At 33.9% G+C, this 13,299-nt stretch overlaps 1 protein-coding gene across 5 annotated transcripts in view; it reads left to right on the plus strand.

Annotated features, from left to right (window-relative positions):
* LOC115215943 (histone deacetylase 4) overlaps positions 1-13,299 on the plus strand; it is a 335,866-nt gene that overhangs the window by 289,679 nt on the left and 32,888 nt on the right. For all 5 annotated transcript variants that reach the window (XM_029785321.2, XM_029785323.2, XM_029785322.2 and 2 more), the window contains one exon: positions 547-724. In XM_029785321.2, the coding sequence (XP_029641181.1) occupies positions 547-724 (178 nt within the window). The remainder of the gene's footprint in view (positions 1-546; positions 725-13,299) is intronic.

Below are 13,299 nucleotides of genomic sequence, written 5' to 3' on the forward strand. Positions count from 1 at the left end.
TCATGGCAGGTCTTCCACATCGTTCATCATATTACAAAGACATTCTTCTGCTTTGGGAAGCGTCCATGTCACTTAAGACATTTCCTCGTTGCCGTAAACTTACCAAAGCATGCTCAATGTCTCTGCAGCAGACTCTCCAAGTTTAATGCAAAATTTCCCCGTTGGTTCTTTGTTCCTGTCCATGACAAAAATCACAGACTACAGCATTCACATGTGATCACAAAGACACAAATTTCACAACTTGCAAAATAAACACAGCAATGTCACTCAGCCCACTGCCTCCTGAAGGTCATTGCTAGCTCATACTGTGCATGCAACCACGAGCTGCCATCTGTTGGTGCACTACAGAACTAGTCTGGATACTTTTTGATACCACTCTATGTCTATCCAGATCACTTGTTGAATCATGCTTTAGGCTTCTGTCTTTTCTGTTCAGTTCAAGTTGTGTTATGTCAATGGTGTGTCTGACATTAATATCGGTGCCATCCATTCATGGCACCAGCTAACTGCAAAATATGAAACATGTCTTGTTCTCGTTTTTCACAGACATCGCCCACTCGGTCGGACCCAGTCTGCTCCACTTCCGCTTCAGCATCCTCTACTACAACAGCAACAACAACAACAGTCAATGTTTTTGCAGCAACAGCAGCAACAACAACAGCAGCAACAGCAGCCTCATCACCAACAGCAGCAGCAAGAACAGAAAAAGATGTTCTTAAAACAGGTGATTCTTGGGTTCATTTTAAAAAAGCAGGAGAGATTCTGCTTCTTGTAATTTTCAAATAAATGATTTGTTGAGACATTTATAGGAACTGTATTATTTCTAGATTACAGACACACGATACTTTACCAGTGTGGAACAACCTCTGTTGGAAATGTCCAGCAAATCTCACTCATCTCATACCCTGCCATCACGTAAAGTATGGAATGGGAAGGGTACATTATTTAAATTTAGTCTAAAATATTGTTTGACTTATTCAAAAATGGGATGGTCAGGTCAGGAATAGATTTTATCTTCTGGTCTGTTTGATCAGTGCTGATCTGGGATGAACTAACAACTGTGACTTCCATCTACTTAGCTGGAGATTTTGATGCCATTCCAAGTTTATTAGTAACAAGTATAAAGAAGGTTAACCATCCAATTGTAAAGATGCATTTCATTTGCTGCAGAATTTCACTTGTAAAAATATTAAAACTTCATAAAGCCAGAGTAGCACAGAAGGAAATAAGAAATAAATCTTTAAAGGATTTGCAAATCATTGCTGCATCAGAAATTATGGAATTCATAATATTCACAATAATTTTTAAAAAAAGGATAATAATATAATCTTTCCTACTCTAGGACACAAGGCATGAAATTTTTTTTTAGGGGAAGGGGGCCAGTCAATTAGATCGACACCAGTATGCAACTGGTACTTAATTTATCGACCCCAAAAGGATTAAAGGTAAAGTCAACCTTGGCAGAATTTGAACTCAGAACGTAAAGACGTTCTAAGTTCAAATCACACCAAGGTTGACTTAGCCTTTCATCCTTTTTGGGTCGATAAAGTACCAGTTGCATACTGGGGTTGATCTAATTGACTGCCCCCTCCCCAAGAATTTCAAGCCTTGTGCCTAGAGTAGAAAAGAAAAGAATATTGTAGGTTATTGTTCTCAACCGATTCCAATCAGCATTGCTTGAGCTAACTTATGGTTAGATAGAAAAAGCTAAATATATATAGAATACCAAAAAAAGAATAGGAGTCTTTAGAGTCCATTAAATGACAACCTGAGCAATGTACTTCATACAGTTGAGTCCCGTTGCACACTGTGTCACATTCTTTCTAATATGTTGGTCTGTTCATATTTCATTCAATTTGGTTTTAGACAATTGCTTAACTGGTGGAACCACTCTGAAACTAAGCAAACTTCACCTTCTAATAATAATAATAATAATAATAATTGTGTACAGTGCTCAGGTGCACTACAACTCATCTAAAGTGTATATATAATCAGGTGTAGTTTCGGCGGATTTCGGAAAGCATGAGGGCCTTAAAGGATGCAGTGTCATGGCAGTCAACAACTGACGCAGGCAGTTTATTCCATGCTTCAGCAACTCTGAGCGTGAAAAAATGTTTCCGAAAGTCATGGGAGCTGTGTTGTTTTCTGACTTTGTAGGCATGTCCACGTGTGTTAGACACATGGAGATCAAAAAGGTGTTCAGTGTTGTTGTTGGTGAGGCGGTTGATAACCTTGTGGGTGTTTACCAAGTCCGTCGCCAGACGCCGGAGCTTCAGTGAATCCATGCCCAGGGAAACAAGGCGCTCAGAATATGGTAGGTGTCTGATGGAGGGTATTCTAAATGTGAATAATTTATATTTGTTTAAATAGTCATGCAGCTAATGTATAGGACAGACTGTTGGCACTCATAAATTGATTGTAGCTTTGGTGTGTCACTGAACACGGCATTTAATCCCATTTGTCTTAGATTACTTTAAAGAGAGATAGCAGCATCTTTCTAGAAAAGATGCTTATGAAAGAAGCATCCATCTTGTTTCATAGCACAGAGACTTGAGCTAAACACTGACTTTCAAATCACATACATTTGTAATGGGACTACTTTATGTACATGAAAGCTTTACAAATTTTGTTTGTTCATTACCAACTGGATGACATTTCAACATTCACTTGTCCACCATGATGGAAAGGAGGAAGTTGCTTATCAAAATATATAATTTTTGATTTCTTTCTTTCAGTAACTTCTGTTTCATGGTTATTTAAGGTTTTGTGTTTCCAAAATTAATATGTTGAAAGGCCTCAAATGTTATTTTATATTTGAATCACATTCTGTTTTTTTTTTTTTTGATAATTTATTTGCTTTTTTCATTGATAGTGTTGTATTTTTGTTATGTATTTATATTTCTTATTTAGAAAAAAACGAATTGTTATGTATGTCCGTATGAATATTTGTATGTGAATTTGTTCATATTTATTGTGAAATTTGAAATAGGATTCCTTTTTTATATGTAATAGGTTTTCTCTTCTTTTTACAAACAAAACAAAAAAAGTAAAACAAAACCAAAAAAAAAAAAGGATCTGCTTATTATTTTGTTTTGGTTTTCAAGAATTGTAAACTTCAAGCAGCAGATGTTATTACTGGCAGGCAGACATTCTCATACAACATTATTTAAATCTTCATTTAATTATTTCAACAATGTGTGGCTTAAGCCATAATTGGTTTCATTTTTATTTTAATCATTAAGAAAGAAGGGAGGACATTCCTCCATATTCACATCAGAAGGGTGGTAGGAAGAGGAAAGTGGTTTAATTAGGGATCTTATAAATAGTGTTTCTGTCTTCCATGATAGAAAGATAAGTTCGTTTAGTTTTAAAGAGCCAAAATCACTCCTATACATATGTTTGTTTGTGGATTGGCTCTTCAAATTGCTAAAATGTAAGAATGATTACAAATGGCAGGTGTCTTAAGTAATTTGAAGAGATGCGAATGATGTGGGAAAATCATAGATTAAGTTAGCTGAATCCATTTCTGCTGTTTTTAAATGGAATTTTCTGTAAAATTGATTAGTCCAATACTGAATGTGTGTGTGTGTGTAGATATATATAGATATATACTTCTCGTATCTGAAATGTGCTTTAATATGTTAACAGTAAGTAGGAATCATATTATTCTATAAACCTTCATTAATGGTAAGCAAGATTTATTTTCAATTATGTCTTTGGTGCAGACTACTATAACATTTCTTCACTTAAATTAAACATCTTCACAAGAAGCAATTATATATATATATATATATATATATATATATTATATATATATATATATATATATTTATCAATTAAGGATAACTTCTTAATAAGGAATATTGTCCCTCTTAGTGTGAGGCATTTATGTGTAATAATGCCCTCTATATATATATATATATAAACATAATGTCACAACCTTTAACATCCCCCTTCTTAACTTAAACATGACAACACATATTTCACTTTAAAGACTAATTATTGAAGCAAGTTGAGAATAAATGTGTAACAATAATGGAACTTAAGCATCAGTAATAATCCAGTTATTCCAAGTTGAGTAAATATCATCGAAGCTTAATAAGGAAGTGAGCTCGTTGGTCACCTGGATAGGAAGACAAATGTCAAGGAAGACTACTTCACTTGTACATTTGTTTACATTTTTCAGATGCTTACTTAAATAAAGAACTGCTTGATACACAAATGTATTTGTGAGCATCTGTGCAAATATATATATATATATAAATGTGTGTGTAGGTACATTTGTGTATGATGTGTATGTGTGTGTATATAATATTGTTTCATATGTGTTTGCTTTTTGTTTGGTGTTCTAGTTTGTGTGTTGATGTACCCCACTTGTTAGTTTTATATTTTGTTAGTGATTCCCATTCCTGCAGATGAACACTTGTAGTTGTGTTTTATTACCCTAGGTTCAGTTTTGTAGTATTCCTTGTCAACCCACCCACCCCTTCACTAGTACCTAGTAGTGTTCTTTGTTTTGTTTCTTTTTTGTTGTCAGTAAAGTTTTTCATGCATGAATCTGTTTTATTTTAATGTTTAAGTGTTATACATATTATTTAAGAAATAGATTACAATATTCTAGTATTTCAGAAATATCTTAAATAAAAGAGAATAGGTAAGGGAGAAGTTCAGATAGATATGAAAACAAAATTACCACACACACACTCTAGAATAACTTGCCAATAGCAACATATTTCAAAATTTTTTGATTATTTTCTTCTATTTGAAAAGGGGAACTTTTTCCAAAATATTATTAAATCATTAAGCAACCTATGTAAAGTAATACAATATCTTTTCACTTTGTTTTCATTCATTCACATAACCTTACATATTTTGCCTAACACCCCACTAGCACTGCACATAGATTAAAAAAAAAAATTTTAAAGTATTTATCTCATTTATTAAAATTTTTAATTTTCAGATATCTGGGTAATTGATTTTAGATGAACAATTGTTCACATATTAATAGAATTAGTAATAAGCAATATTTAGTAAAAACAGAAATTGTTAAAAACTTTTTGAAATCTTAAAATTGTTTGGTCTGAATCCAATTGAAGATCCTACTGGATATTTACCGTTTCCAAGTACTAAAAATAATTTGGTTTATTCTGTTTAAAATTTTTTCACATCAGTAGATCATCTTTCTTTATCTACAATTTTAATATTATTTTACGGGATGACAAGCACAAAATATTGCTAACCAATATTATTTTTAGAGAGATTGCTTTTGTTATAGTTGTTTCTTTATCTTTTCGGCTGCCAACCAATATCACTTCCCTATGTTCGAATGGAATTTCCCAGAAACATGTGATTTTCTGCAGAACATTTACTTCTGGGTATTGGACTGAAAGTAACTAAAAGCTAATGCTTAATGTATGTTTGTCATTAATATACATCTTGTTTAGAAAATATGTTCTTGCCTAAAAGCAGAGTCAGGTTTCTTTTAGTTATGCAAAACTGAATAACATGTTTTTCCCTTTTCCTCCTTGTTACATTCAAGTTTAATTCAAGTTCTTGATCTATTTTGAAATGGGAAGTGATATTAGACATACTTTCATAATGAAACCCCTACATGGTTAAAGGCTGGAACAACAATTTTCAGTTTCAAATGACACCAGTAACCAATCTTTGTTTAATATAGTATTCAATTATGAAGTTACATCCTTTTTAGCTTCAATTCGAGCTATTAATGCAATTTCCTTTTTCTAAGGGCTTAGGCCATTTCATAAAATTTTGTACCTGTTCTTAATCCCTTCTTGTTTATAATTTCTTGACCCCGAGTAGTTTTTATTATGAAATTAGTTTGAGTCTCATTTGCTCATTAAACATTTAACCAAGTGAGCTGAATTCTTTGTCTTGATGAATAAATCAAGCCATATCTTCAACCTTGATTAAATCATTCAAAAGACTACTTTGTTCTCGATGTTCCCCTCTGCTTTTGCAGTCTTACTTAAACTTTGTAATATCTGGTTGTTAAGAAAATGATATCCTTCAAAATTCACAATGATAATATGAAGCAATGTGGTTTAATGCTTTCCAAACTTCCAATTCTACTCCTCTGTCTCCAGTCTTTTTCCAATAACTTATTATTGATTTCTTTTATTTCTTTTGGCTTTAGGAAGGGCATCCAGCCGTAGAAACACTGCCAAATCTGACTGGGCCTGATGAAGCCTTCCAGCTTCACAGACCCCAGTTAAACCGTCCAACCCATGCTAGCATGGAAAGCGGACGCTAAATGATGATTATTTTGATTTTTATTAGAAACTCTAAAGAACAGTGTTTGATTATGTCTTGAGAATTTCTTTAGCAAGAACAAAGCACTTTCTCTTTTCCTTCCATGTTCTTTTTCTGAAAGACAGAGTACCAAATCCTGCTCTGCAAACCTTCCAATACACTCCACTGTTTTTGGCTTCTTACTTTGAATAAGAGATTGGATACGAGCAATTTTTAGAAGAAGTCATATTTTCTGTGTGACTGGATTGAACTTTTATTTTCAGTTCAGTTCATATTCACAGAAGATTTCATTTATACTTTGGATCCAGTTGTCCCCTATTGCAAATGAAAGGAATATACCAAACGGCTAATTTTGCATTGTCCCAAACCTTTAGTTGCCAAAAATGAAGTTGGAAGTCTTCAGCTTTTAGATGACAGTATATTGTTGGTATCTTATTGATTCCTGGAAGATTGAAAGGCAAGATTAAGATAAGTAGCATTTAAACTCAAACCTGTGATGTATTTAACTAGAAATTATAAATCGCAAACAGTCCAATACATCCCTAACACATTATGATAACTTTACAACCTTGGGAATCTTGATGATTAATTATACAAATAAATTAAATTGATTTTGATTTTATTCTTCTGTTGGTGCATATGTGGTGGGGGTGTATGCAGTTGAATATGTCTTTGTTTGTGGACAGCGATTCTGTTGACAGTATATGTTAGGCTGTTTTGTTTGGTCTCTGCAAAGAACCACTTAGCAATTTGGGGCTTGGAATTAGGCACCTTAGTTTTAATATGTTAAATTCAATATGGCATTTTGCTTCTCTGCATAGTAGATTGTTGGTAGAAATAAAACTTAGATAAGTCATCTAAAGGTGTATCTTGTAGTGAATACAGCTACAAGGGGTCGCTGGAAAGTTCCTAGCTTTGGGTAAAAGAAAATACAGGAGGATCAGTTAATTATGATTTCATTCAACATATTCCCCTCTTAGATTTACATACTTATTGCAGTGGTCCTTCAGTTTTTCTAAATCTTGTAAAAGAACTTGGAATGTTGGACCTCAAACCAGGTCTTTTGTGATACTCTTAAAGCCAGAAACTTTTCAGCACCCCCTTGTATATGGCTTGCAATATAGGGGATTAAAACTTTTTAGAGGGGTAAAAGTCTGCATGTTATCTATGAGACCTAAACAATGTTGGTGGTCTTCAGACTGTGTTCCATCCTGATAACTTTTGACCCAATATATTACAAGCTATAGTAGCTGTACCCTCTTCAAGATACACCAATAAATGATTTAGTTGTATATTTCTCAAGACCTCTACATATATATTTCTAACTGTAAACAGATAGAATTGAACCGGCTTCTATGTTGGACTCTAGAAAAACTTAGGCCTTAGCAAAAACCTGCCATGTGTTGTTTACTTGATGTCTGTCTGTACACCTTCCTCTGTACATTTTGTGTGTCTGTGTTGACAACATTTCTAATTGGTTGTATCTCGTCAAGTCAGTGCTCATCAGTGTTTATTGTTGTACCTTTGGCCAAGACAGTTAGGTTTGTTTCATTTATTCTATTTTAATATATTTTTTAATGAAGTTATTATGACATTTAGTTTTACAGCTTTCATTTCAATTACATTTCTGTTTTTATTCATTTTTTCTTTTAAATATATTTAAGATCCTTGTGAGCATGGCATTTATTGTTTCACTTATTGTGTGTTATTTTTCAACCCTAAATTTACTTGCATGCTCAAAAGCATGAAGCAGTGTGTGTGTGCGCGTGTGTGTGCGCGTGCATGTGTGCATACCTGTATTTAGATTTGTGTGTAATTTATTTCATTGATGCTGTTGGGTTAGCATGTTACAGAAAAGCTGCTTTTTTATTTCCTGTTCCAAGAATTTTGTTTTTATTTTTTTGTCTTTTTTTTTTTAGTATTTTGCAAAACTGGCTCTGTTGCAGTATTGTGCCTGCTACTTTGTTTTAGAATTAAAAAAAAAATCAGTTGAGTTTTCCTAAAGGTTAACTTACTTGCATGTCCCTAAAAATTTGCTAACATTGAATCTTGTTAAACAATCTCCAACTCCTCCAACCAATTTTGCTGTTGTTGTACTTGACTCTGCATTATATACACCAACAAATACACATGCACAGATGTGCGCACACACACACACATGTGCATGAATGTGTACTTTTCTTTTCTATTCCAACTGTTGATTTGCAACAAGTAAGAGAGGAATATTAAATTGTACCCGTCTTGTGAGCCGTGTCAGTCGGCCTGCAAAACCTGTGTGTACAAACCTTTCCTCCAGACCAATAAGAAAGAATATTTGTGTTAGACTCCTCAGTTTGCATATTCATGTATACGAGACTTGTTTCCTTGTCAGAAATAATGGTATGGGGAAATATTAATAATAATAATAATCCTTTCTACTATAAGCACAAGGCCTGAAATTTGGGGGGAGTGGGGGGGGCTAGTCAATTATATCAACCCCAGCGTTTAACTGGCAAAAGTAGTCAACCTCACCACAGTTTGAACTCAGAATGCGTAAGTCAGAGCTTAGGACAAAATGTCCTGCAATACTTCTAATTAACGATTCTGCCAATCTCAAAAAAAAAAAAATGATTTCAAATTTCAGCATAAGGCCTGAAATTTGGAGGGGCGGGGGGACTAGTCAATTACATCAACCCCAGTGCACAACTGGTATTTATTTTATTGACCCCAAAAGGACGAAAGGCAAAGTTGACCTTGGTGGCATTTGAACTCAAGAACGTAAAGACGAATTAAATGCCACTAAGCATTTTGCCTGGCATGCTAATGCTTCTGCCAGTTCGCTGCCTTAACAAAAGTAATAAGAAGAAGAAGAGCAGTCAGAGAGTGCAAACACCAGCATCCTCTCGGCGATTATCCAGAGATGATTTTTAAAATGAGAATATCTGAAATAAACTCAACTGCTCTCACTAACAGGAATACTGAAAATAAACCCAACTGCTCCAAAAAATTAAGTAAAAAAAAAACAGGAAAAAATAATCCAGAATCCTTGTCTGGTACATGATTGATCCCAAAACCTAATCAGTTTGTGCCAGTCATGAGGCCAAAACATCCCTGAAAGTTTCATCTGAATCCATCCAGTGGTTCTTGAGATATCTTGTCCAAGGACAAACAACAAACAAACACTACTGGAAACAATACCCCTGCCTTTGCTAAGGTGGTGGTAATATCGAAAGAGATGTGGGATCATGTTTCCTTTGAGACATTAGTTGCATAATTGAAGTTAGTTTGTATTTTTTTAAGAATTACTCGAAGTTTATTTCTTGTTATACTCAACAAGTTACATGTGTACATATAGACTTGACACTAGGCCAACTCATCCCATATCGACGACAAAATGAAAGAAGAAAATTAAATCAGTCCATTACTGTACTCCTACTGTACATTATGTAAAAGCATTTCATACATTAAGAGCAAAAACTATAAAGCAGTGTATAATACCAATGACCTTCTCTGTATCCAACTGTGACTTATGTAGTATGAGTCTCATCACACTGAAGTTGTAGGCAATAATATTGATTGTCAGTAATAAATATTCAAATTATCATTCAAATTGAGATTGTCCTATTTGCACACTCTCTAATCTGTCTTCTATCCTTTCACAATTCAGTCTCTTTTTTTTCTTTTTTTTTCCCCCTTTCTTACTCTGGGAATTACTGATAGGAGATCAATCTTTAACATTAAATTCAAGATTCTAAAAATTTGTGTTCCTTATTTTATCCCAACAAATTAAACAAATATTTTTGTTTTAAATTTTAAAAAAAGCATTTTTATAATTCTTTCATTTTTATCATTATTCTCTTTGCTATTGTTATTGTTATTTCATAATTGAAGACTAAGTTTTAGTAAAGTGACAGTTAAGTTCTTCAAAAAATGGAATTTCCATCTTAATTGGGATTTGCTTCAATCATATTCTAAATTTCTTGGGAAACGGTTGAATTCCATAAATTTCAATCATAACCCTTTGTATTCCTTAGGGGGACAAATCATTATTAATATTATTTTCTTGTATTAATATTATTTTATTGTCCATTGTCTATCACTGTTTTATTTTGGTTTCATGGAGGTGTTAGTCTAAACCAAAATAGGAATTAAAATGAAAAATAAGTTCCTCTGGTGTGATATTGATGTTTAGCATGTGATATTATCTCTGTTGTTATTTTGTAATGAGCTGCAAGATGTGTTGACTTTCAAATAATCTGAGCCCCTGACAGTCTTTCAAATTATATTCTATACTTCAGATTCATTGTTACTAAAGATTTTTTATCATAATGAGAATTATCTGGATTATTGAACTGTTAAATCTATTTCTATTTAGATCATCCATTTTTGCTTTCACTCATTCAGTTGGGCAGTTATTTGCTTTCGGTTGGTGCATTTCATGGATGGTTGCACATTTCATTATTTTACAGTCCATTGCACATTGCACTTATAGCTGTTATAATCCATCAAGTTCTGGCAGATATTTTCTTTTTTATTGATTTTTTATAGAATGACTGATCACGTCAGAGATTTATCAACAATCTTTTAATTCTTGACAAGTTGGATAAATTTTTTTTGTACATCTTTTGGGCTTAAATTACATGTAAATATCCTTACTAAAGAAGTGGCCTGGACTCTATAGAAGAACTGTGTCACTTCTTAGACATTACCATGTAATTTTACATCATCAATATAAAGCATCATATTCTGAGGAATGTGGAGGGGTTCTTTGATTTGGAAAAAGTAATTTCAGGCCAGAAATCTTTGAAACTTACCAGAGCCCCATCCCTGCAATTAGGCAGTGCCAGGTGAGCCCACTCTAAATGATTTTCATCATAGAAAATTGGCTGCCAATCCAGCAGATTGTTCCTACTTGTCTGTGTGAAATAGCCAGGCTATGGCATCCAGCTGGTGGTTTGCAAGGATCTAACAACTGCAGATCACACCTACCAGAACTGCCTGCCAGAACTGAAAATGGTTTGTGCTACAAGTGAAAGCCAGGTAACAAATGAACAATATTCCAGACGTTTGAGTGTGAAGAAACAAAAGGAATTCCTGTTCATTGAGATGAAAGACCAACCTCTAGCAATTTCTCAATAGAGGGCACTACTGCACTACTGCTATTAATAAACAAGCAGCACAGCAACAGCACAATGTGGCTCTGTCAGTGTATTTATAGTGACATTTTTAGTTTAATCAAATGTTTTATAATATAGAAAATACTTGCAATTGGTAAGTAGTGAAATCAGTCCTTGTAAGTTAACCCTAAGAAAACTACAGTCCTTTCAGTTAACCCCAAGAAAACTACAGCAATAATTTCTCAACTAGCATTGTGGAAGATACATGGTTATTTTCAAGGTAGTTTTCTTTTACAAGCAAATGTGCATCTTCCATGCTGCAAAATACAATGATTTGTTTTGAGACTTTTAGGGTTGTTGTTATCATCATCATCATCATTGTTTAACGTCCGCTTTCCGTGCTAGCATGGGTTGGACGATTTGACTAAGGACTGGCGAAACAGATGGCTGCACCAGGCTCCAATCTGATCTGGAAGAGTTTCTACAGCTGGATGCTCTTCCTAACACTAACCAGTCCAAGAGTGTAGTGGGTGCTTTTACGTGCCATAAAAAGGGCCCAACAGGTTTTTAAAAGTTCCTTAGTTTGGGGTTAGCACTTAACAGAAATGATAAAAGTAGTAAGAGCCAGATTTTCTAAAATAAACCATTCCTTATTTGTACATTGTTTACTGTTAGAATTCTGGTTCTATTAGAATTAAATGAGTGCTTCACTTTTGTTTGCCATTTTCCTCATTCAAAGTAGTTGTACCACCTCCAAGAGGCAGTGTTATCAAGCATTATTTTCTCTATCATTGAATTGGTTCTCGAACACAGACAAACCAGTACAGTCTTCCTTTGATTTCACAACATTTTATCATTGTTTTGATATGTCTGTGATTTAAGTATCTCAATAACAGTTGGCAGACATGAGGCTATTTAATTTAAAGCTTTGATGTTGCCTCTATCCTTTCTTAATAGATAAATTATACCTTTAATAAATTGACTTGGTATTTCAGTTCATAAATAAAGACATTACTGAAAGCACTTGTGAGATACTTAATGCAAACTGCATTTTGGTTCTGTCCAGATATTTTGAATTTTATGAGGTTTTTCTTTCTTTAGACATGTGAAGGCAGCTGATTTAATCTTTTGAAAGATCCCTTACCAGTTCCTATGTCGAGGTTTTCTGTTTCAGTTTGTCACTACTAGGTTTACTTTAGCAGATCTCTCTCTCTCTCTCTCTCTCTCTCTCTCTCTCTCTCTCTCTCTCTCTCTCTCTCTCTCTCTCTCTCTCTCTCTCCTCTCTCTCTCTCTCTCTCTCTCTCTCTCTCTCTCTCTCTCTCTCTCTCTCTCTCTCAAAATTGTCAACTAAGGTTTCAACTTGTATTTTACCAATGTTTAGTGCTGTATAAATATTGGGTTTGACAATGTTTTGTTTTGTCAGAAAAACGTTAAACACATTTTGCAGTATTTCAGATTATGTGTTTGCATTATTGGTTTTCTTCAATGTCTCCAGGTTCTGTTTGATCATAGACTTCCATCATGGTTGTGTTAATATTTGTTTTGCTCTTCACTAAATTTCACAGTTTCTGTGTATGAGGGTAGTTTCAAAGTTATTTTGTTTACCATTTTCAGAATTGAGTTCTTTAGGTTTTAGGTTTTTGCTTTCAACTTGGTTTTAAAACATTGAAATAAATTGCACTTGGGTCTGTCTGTCTTTTGAACTAATGATAAGCTTTTGGTTATTCATTGCTGGCATCTGGTGTGACTTATTTCAGTGCTTTGCAAGATTCATGTGGAATCTTTTTGGTTCTTAAATTATGTTATAAATCTCTTATTATATTTCTTCTTAATGACTTGTCATTAAAGCAAATACAGTTTTCACCTCCCACTGTTGGGATATTTTCTTAACTGTAAAGAAGTTTTGATGAGGTTGTGTGTTAAGGAGCTG

This window comes from Octopus sinensis, linkage group LG9 (genome assembly GCF_006345805.1).
Source record: "Octopus sinensis linkage group LG9, ASM634580v1, whole genome shotgun sequence".
Taxonomy (NCBI): Eukaryota; Metazoa; Mollusca; class Cephalopoda; order Octopoda; family Octopodidae; genus Octopus; species Octopus sinensis.